This window comes from Mus pahari, chromosome 15, assembly GCF_900095145.1.
Source record: "Mus pahari chromosome 15, PAHARI_EIJ_v1.1, whole genome shotgun sequence".
Classification (NCBI taxonomy): domain Eukaryota; kingdom Metazoa; phylum Chordata; class Mammalia; order Rodentia; family Muridae; genus Mus; species Mus pahari.
Genome location: NC_034604.1, coordinates 50,551,214 through 50,563,217, shown reverse-complemented (window position 1 = coordinate 50,563,217; position 12,004 = coordinate 50,551,214). Strand labels below are relative to the sequence as shown.

Below are 12,004 nucleotides of genomic sequence, written 5' to 3'. Positions count from 1 at the left end.
TAGCGATCAGGTGACTGTCCTCTGGTAGTGAGACTTTAATATCACGGCAGTTTATGTGGCTCTTTCTGAGCCGTGCCATTTCATTTACCTGCTCGGAAACTAGGACACGCGCCATACCTGGCTAGGTCACCCGTTTCTCACAGCTACAACCAGAGTTAGGTAGTGTGTAAGCATGGTTTAACTGCAGCCCTTAAAGTGAAGAAGAAGGATGTTCATGTGCACACGCCCCTTGGGCATGCAGGATACTGATGTTTTTTGACTGAAGCCAGCAGATACAAGCTCTGCGCCGCTACTCCAGGGTTATGTAAGTCAGGCCCCATCCTCCAATGTATCTCCACGGTAATGCCCTCTGCTTCAGAGGCTTACCTCCCCACTCCATCCCTTTTTGCTTTAGTTTTGTGTTTTGAGACAGGTCCTCCTATAGCCAGACTGGCCTCAGATTCCTTACATAGCTGAATGTGACCTTAAACTCTGCATCCTCCTGCCTCTGCCTGCAAAGTGCATGTGCCACCATGTCTGGTTTCCGTTCATCCTTGCTTGCTTTTCATTTTCAGGGGAAGGGAGGTGGGAGAACAGGGCCCCTTTTGGTCCAGGCTGGCCTTGAACTCCCTGGGAGTTCTGATCCTCCTGGCTCTGCCTGCAAAGTGTAAGATTTCAGGCATGCACTACCACGCCTGGTTTTTGCAGTGTTGGAGACTGAACCCAGGGCTTCACTAGGCAAATATGTCAACTGAGCTAAACAACCCCGCTTCCCCTTGCTGCTTCTGTGTGTGAGCAGATTCGGGGCTATAGTCAAGCACCTTGTTTGCTGATGGAGTCTCTTTAAAATTCCTTCATCTTTCCACAGCTTATTCCTTTCTAATTTCCTTACTATTTTAATGGATATGTGGTTAGGGACTAAAGAAGAAAAAGCCAGGCTTCATCCATGTACTTCAGTGAGGAGCACGCCCCAGCCTCTATCTAATCTGTCATACTGACTCAGATGTGTCTTCATCGTTGGGCCGAGAATATTGGATGAAAGTGTTCTTTTAACCACCCAAGCACTATATCTCCTATTCATGTTCTATACAGTTTTTTCCTTTAACACTTTATTTTAAACACAGACTTCTGCTTGTAAGTGTTTGCAAACCATATTTGTAATCTGTGAGGAAAAACCCGGGTCTGAGTGTCTGAAGAGTCAGCTGAAAAGGGAAGTCGTGTGCTAGGGATTTCTCTCTCATTTAAAAACGTGTTTGAGTGGAGCATATCGGCTGTTCCCTTCCTAGGATCATAGCCCAGGTTTTGGAGGACAACCTGCTGCCCGGTGCCATTTGTTCCCTGGTTTGTGGAGGAGCAGATATCGGGTAGGTGAATGGATGATGAGCATCCTTTTGTGGAAGGGCCCTGGGTTGCTTGGTGGGGATCTTCTACCCCAGTAACCAAACCCATTGCAGCTAAGGAGGCGAGGCTACCTTCTGTGGCCATTATCCTGTAGACCGTCTGGGCACTTGTTAGTTCGTAAACTTCCTGAAGAATACTTGTTTTTTTTTAGTTTCTGACCTACTAAATTATTGGTGTTTATATTTTGGGTGAATAATAATTTCCTGATACTTGATTTGTCCAGAGACTTATAAAGCAAAGCTGTGACAGACATCCCACCCCATGCCTAAGAACTTAGCCTGTTGTCAGTTCCTTAGCTGACCGTAAAATGGGGCTGGGGGTGTAGTCCAGGAAGCAGAGAGTCTAGCACACATGAAATTCTGGGTTCAGTTCCTATCACTGAATATACCAGATGTGGTGACACATGCCTATAATCTCAGAACCGTGGAGGTGGACGCAGAAAGATCAAAGTTCAAGGCCATCCTTGGCTACATAGCAAGTTTGAGACTGTTTCTAGAAAACGTTGTTTTAACTACTACAGGATTCATATACCATAAAACCCTCCCTTTGAAAGTGGATTTTTGTTAGGTTTGTTTTGGTGTTGGGACAGAAGCCCAGGTATTGTATATGCTACCTAGGCACGGGTTCTCCCACCGAGTTGTACCCTCGGCTCGTACTGAGTAGCTTTTAGAACAGTATTTAACATGTAGGTTGAGACCTCTTTGGGGGTTGAACAACCCTTTCACAGTGGTCACATATCAGATATGATCAGATATGATCATAACATTAGTAAAGTTACAGTTCTGAAGTAGCAATGAAATAATTTTATGATAGGTGGCCACCACAACATGAGGAACTGTATTAAAGGGTCACAGCATTAGGAAGGTTGGGAACCGCTGTTCTAGAATGTTCAGTGTTGTGCAGCCATTGCTGTCTTATCCCAGGATGTTTAGATTGAGCTGGAAAGAAACATTATGCTATTCACGCCCATTCCCCATCGCCTTCCTCAAGTTTCTGACAATCACTAAATCCTTTTTGTTTCTATGAGTTTTCTTTTGGGGCCATTTTATATAGATGGAAACATGAGTTCATTTGTGACTCTCTTCTTTTACTTAGCTTGAGGTCACAGTGTCTTGAGTCTGGAACTGGCTAAGATTTCTCTAAATCATCATGAAAGATGGGGTCGTGTTTTACCAGCTATGACTTTGACCAGTTAGGTTCCCTAGGTGTCAAGTCTGTCGCCGTGCTGGTTTGGGATGTGAGGCTCTTTTGTCTTTGTTCCTATAGATGAGAACCTTAGACAACCTGTCTTCTTCCCTCTCCACTCTCCAGCCCTCATAGTCCCCACTGAAGTGGTTTTAAATGTCACTGAAACATGAGCGTGGTATTCTTTGGCCCACTCCTGTTCTTGAACTCAGGACATCCTTCTGTTGGCCTTGGCACAGCTCAGTAGCATACGTAGGAAGGACCTTGCTAAGCACAGTCACCTGTCATGTGGACACTCATAACTGTGGGTTGAACCTGAGGAGTTTTATCTGAGTGATTAGATCAAGCCATCCCGTCTGCAGGGCTATCCTGCATTGCTCTCCTGAACAGAAGCACAAACAACTATGAACACAGAAGTTCAAATACGTAGTCTCCGAGCTACGTTTCTTAGAACCACCTAGAAAGCCTAGACAGCTTTTAATTTTTATAAGAACTGTATAATTTGTGAGGGGTGGGGAAAGTTTTATCAAGAAGAAAATGAAGTTGAAGTGGGGGACTGATTCTGGAAAATTCTGGGTAGCAGATGACTTGAACTTGATCCTCCTGCCTTCACAGCTCAGCTTCTGGAGTTATAGGTGTAGACCACCACACCTTCTGAATGCTATGAAGCTAGCTACATCCCCGACCTCAAGAGCAATGCATTTTATCTGGGTTCCTGAAGAGGTCTGAAGTGTAATCGTGAGGGTTTTTTTTTATTTTGAGGCGGTATTTTACTAAGTTGCCCAGTGGCTTGGAACTCACAGATCTTAAATGTGTGATTTTCCTGCCTCAGGCCCCAGGTAGCTGGGGTTACAGGCTTGTGCCATCAGGTCTGCTTGTTCTTTTCTTCTAAGTAAGAGATCTATTTTTATGTGTATAGGTGCTTTGCCTGCATATGTTCCCATATGCATGTGTTCTTCTGGTACCTGTGGAAACCAGAAGAGTATCAGGTCTTTCCGAACTAGAGTTGCAGGTGGTTTGTAAGCCACTGCGTGGGGTCTGGGAATTAAACCTGAGTCCTCTGGAAGAACAGTTGATCTTGTAACTGCTGAGCCGGCTCTCCAGCCCCAGTCTGACTGTTCTTGGAGGGATTGTATTGCAGATGAGCCTGAAAGCACCTGGTGCTCGTCAGCACTAGGGCCATATTGTCTCGGTTCCTTCTCAGTACAGGAAGAACTTTCTTCGTGAGCTAAGGAGACGTCCTAAAGGGCTGTCACACAGCTCACAGAACAGGTCAGCCAGCTTTCCGTGTGGTTCTGCTTGGGAAGAGTTTGTCTCATTACCTCATGCTCGTGGACAGACTTCCGTGTAACTTTGACTGTCTTGCCGAGGGCCCATAGCATGCTTCTTGCCAGTACTGTCGGGTGCCATGATTTCTCGGTGTTTTTGCTTGGGTAACCCTTTCTGTTCCCTGCAGTACAACGATGGCCAGAGATGAGCGCGTGAACCTGCTGTCCTTCACTGGGAGCACTCAGGTGGGGAAGGAGGTGGCCCTCATGGTGCAGGAGAGGTTTGGTAAGTGCTGGCTTTATGATGCGGATTTAAGTCAGTGTACAGTGGCTGAAATGTTTTGCACAGGCTGGTGGTGCACTCTTTTAATTCTAGCACAAGAGAGGCAAAGGCAGGTCAGCCTCCGAATTCAAGGCCAGCCTGGTCTGTGTAGTGAGTTCCAGGACAGCCAGGGCTATATGGTGACCCTGCCTCAAACCAAACCAAACCAAACCAAACCGAACCAAACCGAACCAAAAATCTGCCAACACTAACAAAGAACAAACCAAACAAAAAACTCAACAAATATAGGATGGGAGGTTAACTTTACAAAATTATATTTCTATTAGTAACAAATGAAAATGAAATTTAGAAAATTCTACGTATGGTAATATCAAGTAATAAAACATCGACACTTAAAATTTGAATTGAGTTAGTCTTTTGTGTGAAGTACCCATGGAAAGACATTAGGACCTACATAAATGCAGACAAAAAGATATCTCCTCCCCCCTTCTCATAGTGTTTAAGCTTGCTGAGAAGCCAATTCTTCCCAGGTGACCTGTGAGCTCAGGGTAATTGCTGTCAACATCAGCCGTTTGGGAAATCCCTACGGCAATGCAAAGGACCCTGAGTATCTGAAACAGTTTTGAAGAAGAGCACTCATACGTCCTAATTTTACAACTTGCTACAGCGTTATCGCGTGGCGTCATAGGGCAATGGAATAGAGCCAGGAGTGTGTACATTTATTGCCAGTGGGTGTTTTTGTTTGGTTTTGTTTTTCCTTAGCAAAATTGCTAGACGATTTCAGTGTCTAAGAGCAGTCTCTTGACAGATAGTGCCTAGACAATCAGACAGCCACATGAATTACTATGAAATTTGTATGTCTTACTTTAAACCCCAAACAGAACGAAAAATGCATCAAAAGACCTCAGTGTAAGAGCCAGATTTTTAGTAAAATTTTTAGTGAGACTAAATTTTTGGAAACCTAGGAAATAAATCTTTGTTACCTTGGGTTGGGCAGTGGTTTCTTAAATGATACCCAAGACACAGATACTTCTAGTAACAACAGTTAAATTAGGGTTCATCAAAAAGTTTTCTGTGCTTCAGAGTTTACTAGAGAAAGAAAGGGAAAAGAATGGCTCACAGAAGGGCTCAGGATATTTATTTGCAAGTCAGTTCTCTGATATGGAACATGTGTCTAGAATAGAAAGTTCTTTCTTCAGACAGGCTCTGACTGTGTGACTATAGCTGGCATGGAACTTGCTATGTAGACCACCAGGCTGGCCTTGAACTCATAGAGATGTGCCTGCTTCTGTTTCCTGAATACAAGGGTTAAAGGTGCGCATGGACTCTGGAAGCTCTTAAAAGCTCAACAGTGTAAAGACAAATGCTGTAAGGTTTTCATGAGACATGTCCTCTGCCCCGAGCTCCATCCCACCACATACAATGCAATTTGAAAACGGGCAGCGGGGGTTTCAGGAGGGAAACGTGTGCAACCCTGAAAAGTGAGTTTAGTTCCTGGAACCCATGTAAAGACGCTGGTGGCTTGCGGCTGTTGTCCCAGCACCCCCATTGTGAGATTGGAGAGAAGGAGAAAATCACCTGAAGCTCACATAGACAGCCCAGTGATTGAAATAACAGGGAACTCTGCCTCATAAACAAGAAGGAAAGAGCAGACTCCCCAAAAGTTACCCATATGCATGCTGTGATGCCTGCACTCTTGTGTGCTCTTTCTGTCTCTCTGTCTCTCACACATACACACCACACACACACACACACAACACACACACACACATAAGAGAAAATAACTGAAAAATGGGCAGTAGATTTTGATAAACACCTCATGCGTACAATAAATGGGAAAATTGATTCTCGGCTTCATTCATGTCTCTTCACAGGGGCAGTTTGTCACCTCCTCACCGTCCCCTTACACAAAGCAGCAGTGAGTTGTTCTTGTGTAAGGAGCATGGGAGAATTGCAAACTCCTGAATGCATTTGGCTATCCTGAGTTGATAGGCACTTTTGCTTGCGAGGGGACTGCGGGTTGGCAGTCAGGAGGGAGGTTAGAGAGCAATTACTGGGAGTAGACGGAGGACACAGGTTGTCCCCCTTTTGCCAAATATCACATGCCTCCAGGAAGGAGAGACTGCTGTCTTCTATACAGCAGAATCTTCTATTTCCTTCTTAGTACCTAGTGTACTGCTGGGCTGTTGGCAGTGAGCCGTCATTAAACCAGTTCCTGCCCCAGCAGCTGGAGCTGGAGTAGTCTCAGAGGCTTTGCAGATAGCAGCCATAGCTTTCATATTTACTGTCCAGGGGATGCTTACCCACTTCAGAGCTGTGTGGTGAGAATGTACTCGCCAGTATCAGGGTCCTGATACTTCACATATGTTATTTTAGAGGAAACAGATTCAAAAGAACAGAACGAAGCACATAGCCACAACATTGAGGCAGATCTCTTCCATACACAGGGAGAATGCAATAAGCCCATGCTCAGACAGTTCTGTTCTCTGGAATGTGAGGGAGTCGGTGTCACAAATCAAGAGCCCTGCTGGTCACACATTTTAACAGTGACTTGAGTAGATAGTGAAATAAAACTGATAACTAACAATGAATATATTCAACACTGATGATTAAATAATCACAGTGGACTAACATGCAGAGATTTCATTTTTCCCACTGCTGGGATTGCCCAACCCATTATCTTCCCTTGTGCCTCCCACATCTGCTGCTTTCCTTGGGTCTTGGGGATTGAACTTGGGCACCATTATTTGGTGGACCATCTTGTTGCGCCCCCAGCAAGTTTCATTAGTGTTGTTTGAAGGATTGAGGGTGAGGGTTTGTTTACAGGAGCACAGGAGCCTTTCTCCACCAACCATTAACTATGCATAGAGTCCTCAGGGAGCGGTGGGACCTCATGAGTCCCTCCTTTTCCGTGACAGGGTCACATGGCCACACTGAGCTAATTGTAATAGATAGCCACAGCCTGCCTGGAAGCCACTGTTCCTGCTGCTGTCTCCTTCCGTGTTTTTTCCAGGGTGTGATAGAGATGTCCCATCCCGTTTGTGGTGGGCACTCAGCAGTTGTTAATTCTCCATACTTAGGTCAGCTGAGTCTCAACCGTCGGTGCTGAACTCCGCAGAAGGCAGTTTCTCTGACCAAAGCCGACAGCAGCGTCAGCTCTTTATATAATGCTTTGCCATTTACTCTTTGTAGAAGCACGCTTGTGTGCATGGGTTCTCACACTTAGTGTGTGTGTGTGTGATTCATGCTCAAGCATACATTCTCTTCTATAACCATGGCACAGTGATGTAATTGCCTTTAGTATCATTGTTAAGCTGCTTTATTAATCAGAAAGTGAATGGAAAGAGAACTGGGGTGGCCCTACTGTGTCAGTGTGCATTGAGCACTGAAGTAGGAATTAACTGTGTCTGCTTCCTTTTAAAGGGAAGAGCTTGTTGGAGCTTGGAGGAAACAATGCCATTATTGGTAAGGTTGCCCCGCTGGGCTTTGCTTTCTCTTCAGTCTGCTGTCCGCGTATCTGGTCATTGACTCTCTGGGACTTGCGTAGGAACTCATCCTTTCTGTGCTCTCAGCTTGGGACCCAGTTCCCATCTTTAGGAATTTTCCTTAGGAGTCAGGACATGAACTTGACTGAAAGGAAGATGGAACTGAGAAGAAGCCGGATTCGTGTTGGGAAAATGTTACCTGGGCCCTTGAATGTGGGCACGAGACTTCTGTTGTCTCTAACATGGCATTACTTCTTCATGCTTTTTCTTCTCTTGTTTTCTAGAAACTGAGTATGCGTTTTTTGTAGAACAATTGATTATTTCCTAAGTGACTTGCTTTCTTTAGTGATTGCAGGTACCTGAGGAGCCAGAAGAGGGCATCAGATTCTGTGGAGATGGAATTGGGTGTTTGTGTGCTGTCTGACATGGTTGTTGGGAACCAAATTTGGGTCCTCTTCCAGAACAGTACATGCCCTCATACTGCTGAGCTAATTTAACTGCTCTGCGTAGCTGCAGTTAGGGAATTAGCTCAGCAGTATAAGGGCATCTATCTAAAGCTACAGTGTCTTCATCTGTAACATAGGGTAACGCTGCCTTCTGTCTGGGTGGATGGAAGGAGGGACTTAAAGAGAGCACTGTGCTCCAGGACCAGATGGTGAGGCCACAGCACGATGCCTCAGAAGTGCACAGCTTTGGATTTGGTCCCCAGAACCGGGAGGAAGAAAATAAAACAGTGGAATTAGAGTCACAGAAATGGATAGGAAGTCTAGTCTGTGTGTGTGAGATGCATCCTTTCCACATCCTGACTGGAGGGTGCTCAGGTTAGACAGGTGACGGTGATGACATAGGAGGAAACAGTGGCTGGAAGAGTGTAGAAGGTGCAGGAAGCAGGGAGGATAAGTAATAAATCATCCTTGCAAAGGTTAACCATGCAAAGATTGTCCTCTTCTCCTGGGCACAAGCTTTGTCCTCTGCAGCAGAGGGTGTGCTGCCTCACGTAGGGACGGGAAGCTTTGTGGCAGTGGGGAGTAGACTGGAACAGGGAGCACCAGATGGTGGTGGAGCTCACGGGTCTTCATGGAGACAGTAGCAAGGGGTCTCTGAGACAGATAGAAGGTTCAGCTGGGCCTCAGTTTACCTGTGTATCTGGGTAGAGTTCGGAGATCCCCCTTGCTCTGTCATACACTCCTAGAGGAGAAGTGTGGCTTTCCCTTCGCACATTCATCTGTACCATGAATCTTCAGTTTGGGGATGATCCTTCTAATGTTACTATGTTATCTAAAGGCACTGTTTATACTGCTTAGAAATGCTTTGCCTACCGCACACTGATGGCACACATTTGTACTTTGTTAAGCTTTCGAGGACGCAGACCTCAGTTTGGTTCTTCCATCGGCTCTGTTTGCCGCCGTGGGGACAGCTGGGCAAAGGTGTACCACTGTGAGGCGACTGGTGAGTGTCCACATGCATGCCTAAGAGTGTCCTTTTTCTTTCTTTGAGTGTAGGTACGTGCGTGTCTGTGCATGCCTTGTGTGTTGTGTGCAGGTGCCTTCGGAGGTTCTGTTCTCCTGGAGCTGGACCATAGGTGGTTGTAAGCAGCCCAGCGTAGGTTCTGGCAACCAAACTTGGGTCTTCTGGAAGAGCAGCAAGAGCTGTTTAACTGATAAGTCGCCTCTTCTGCTTTAAAACTTCAGTTCAGTGAGTTCAGTCAGTAGGAGTCATAGAAGTGTTGCTAGAAAAGTATATTTCTTAAACATGAGTGGCAAATGTGTGGGTTTCTTTTACATCTGTGGTAACAGATGTTAACACATCCTAAGCTGCAGTGGGCTCACGACTGGTTGACAGAAGCTAGACTCAGGTGGTATCAACTTTGAGTCAGACTTCATGGAGAATAAGACCAGTGTCTTCTAGGGGATGAGACAAGTTAAATTCCAAACAGTGGCATTGCTTTTTTTAAGGAAACATTTCAAATGTTTTATTTTGGTCTCATGTCTCAGGTTTGACTTAATGTTATATGGCTTACTGGAAACCAAATGCCTGTCATTCCTGTCTTTCCTTACGAGCATGTATAGTTTGAGCAGAGGTGGTAATGTGCACCTGTAATCCTAGAACTTGGGAGGCTGAGTGAGAGTCAGTCCTTCAAGCCCAGGAATTTGAGTCTAGCCTGGGCCATGTCTTTAACATACACATCACATGCACATGTGTATACACACACACACACACACACACACACACACACACACACACACACACACAAACAGTCAGGGTTTCTATTCCTGCACACACATCATGACCAAGAAGCAAGGTGGGGAGGAAAGGGTTGATTCAGCTTACACTTCCACACTGCTGTTCATCACCAAAGGAAGTCAGGACAGGAACTCAAGCAGGTCAGGAAGCAGGAGCTGATGCAGAGGCCATGGAGGGATGTTACTTACTGGCTTGCTTCCCCTGGCTTGCTCAGCTGACTTTCTTATAGAACCCAAGACTACCAGCCCAGGGATGGTACCACCCACAATGGGCCGTCCCACCCTTGGTCACTAATTGAGAAGATGCCTTACAGCTGGATCTCATGGAGTAAAAGCTAGCCATTTCTCTGCTTTACCCACTTTTTAGTCTTGGAGGAAATATATGTGGCTATGCTCTATATATAGTGTTAAATATTAAGGAATGCAATTAGTCATTGCCTAGATTGACTTGCATGGAAGCAGGGATTCATACAGACAAGAAGTTACAGCATTCATCAGCCTTCCCACGACTAATTCCCCCCAGAATAACTTCACTTGTTACGGGGAGACTAACCCAGGCAGTGGGAGATTGGGTAGTTTGGTAAGCAAGCTCCCTCTCTATTCTCTACATTTATTCTAAACACACACACACACACAGTATATAGAATATGTACTGTTTTTCTTCTATATATAAAGAGAAGAATATAGCATGAAGCATATTGGTGTCCTAGTCTACTGCTGGCTGGAGACCTTCAAAACCTGAGACTCAGTAGTTTTGGTGACTCCTCTGAGGTTGGCCCGGCGAAACTATTGAGCTCCATGTTTACTGAGACTCACAGTTACAGTGTGGAACAGGTCTAACCAAGTTAATTAATATATTAAGTTCTGTCGTACAAAAGGAGAACAATGGATTTGTGTAGCTTAGCAGGCCAGGCTCTTAGAAACTTGGTATAGACATGGTTTATGGTGTTCTGTTTGGGTTTCTTTTAGGTGCCTTCTGTTTGTGTGAGACAGGGTCTCATGTATCCCAGGCTATCCTCAAGCTCACTGAGGGTAGCCCTGAACTTCTGATTTTCCTGCCTCTACCTCTCAATACTGGGCTGATAGGCATGTGATATACCACACTTTATCTACGTGGTGAGGGTCAAACCTAGGGTTTCTTGAATGCTAAATGATCTTATGACCAACTAATCTGCATCCCCAGCTGTGGTTTATGGTTTTATTTCAAGATCCACCTAAAGGAAATGATTACTTACATGTAGTTAATATTAAAATTAGAAAATATATAATTAAAAGCTTGGTTTTAGCTTGTTTTCGGAGACTGTATTAGTAGTTAGTAATCAGTATTATTGAAGCACGCTATCATTCACTCTCTTAAGACTTGTCTATTCATTTTGTTATTCTCCTGAATGTGTGTTCTCCACATAGTTTTTGCACGAAAGCATCCATAATGAAGTTGTGGACAGACTGAAAAGTGCCTACTCACAGATCCGTGTTGGGAACCCCTGGGACCGTGAGTAGCTCATTCTTTTTTTTTTTTACGTTATATACTTTTGACAAGTGGTGTTGCATGTATTTCTGACTCTCTGAGTTGGAGGTGGTGGTGGCGCCCTTTCCTTGACGTCTTGAGTGGCTTCCTAGGTTAGGATCTCGTACTCAGCACACCGAAGAGTTGAGGTCCCAGTTGGGTGGGGTCCAGGCTGGATCAGGTGATGACTGAGTTCTGTTTCTTTTTACTGCTTCGATCCTTCCCAAGTCCCCAGTGTCCTCAGGGAATGTGTGTGAGTCCCCAGGCTTCCTGCTTCCACTGCCTTCCATAGAAACCAGAGTAGCTTCTAAGATGCACTGGTGCCAGGGCATGGTGGTGCGAGCCTTCAGGCTGTCGCTGGGGAGGAAGAAGAGGCAGAAGCAGCTGGTCTCTGTGAGTTTGAGGCTAGCCTGGTCAGTGTAATAAGTTTCAGGCCAGCTAGAGCTACATAGTGATATCCCACATTAAAAGCGGGGTGTGTGTGTGTGCCGGGTGTGTGGTGCACGCCTTTAATCCCAGCACTCAGGAGGCAGAGGCAGGCAGATTTCTGAGTTCCAGGCCAGCCTGGTCTACAGAGTGAGTTCCAGGACAGCCAGGGCTACACAGAGAAACCCTGTCTCAAAACAAAAAAAAACAAAAAAAAAGCGTGTGTG

The 12,004-nt window shown here is 45.4% G+C and overlaps 1 protein-coding gene across 3 annotated transcripts in view; it reads left to right on the top strand.

Moving 5' to 3' along the window:
• The window catches only part of Aldh7a1 (aldehyde dehydrogenase 7 family member A1), a 48,371-nt gene that overhangs the window by 29,590 nt on the left and 6,777 nt on the right, over positions 1-12,004 (top strand). For all 3 annotated transcript variants that reach the window (XM_029546858.1, XM_021214346.2, XM_029546857.1), the window contains 5 exons: positions 1,266-1,343; positions 4,022-4,119; positions 7,540-7,581; positions 8,956-9,050; positions 11,252-11,336. In XM_029546858.1, coding sequence (XP_029402718.1) covers positions 1,266-1,343; positions 4,022-4,119; positions 7,540-7,581; positions 8,956-9,050; positions 11,252-11,336 — 398 coding nt within the window. The remainder of the gene's footprint in view (positions 1-1,265; positions 1,344-4,021; positions 4,120-7,539; positions 7,582-8,955; positions 9,051-11,251; positions 11,337-12,004) is intronic.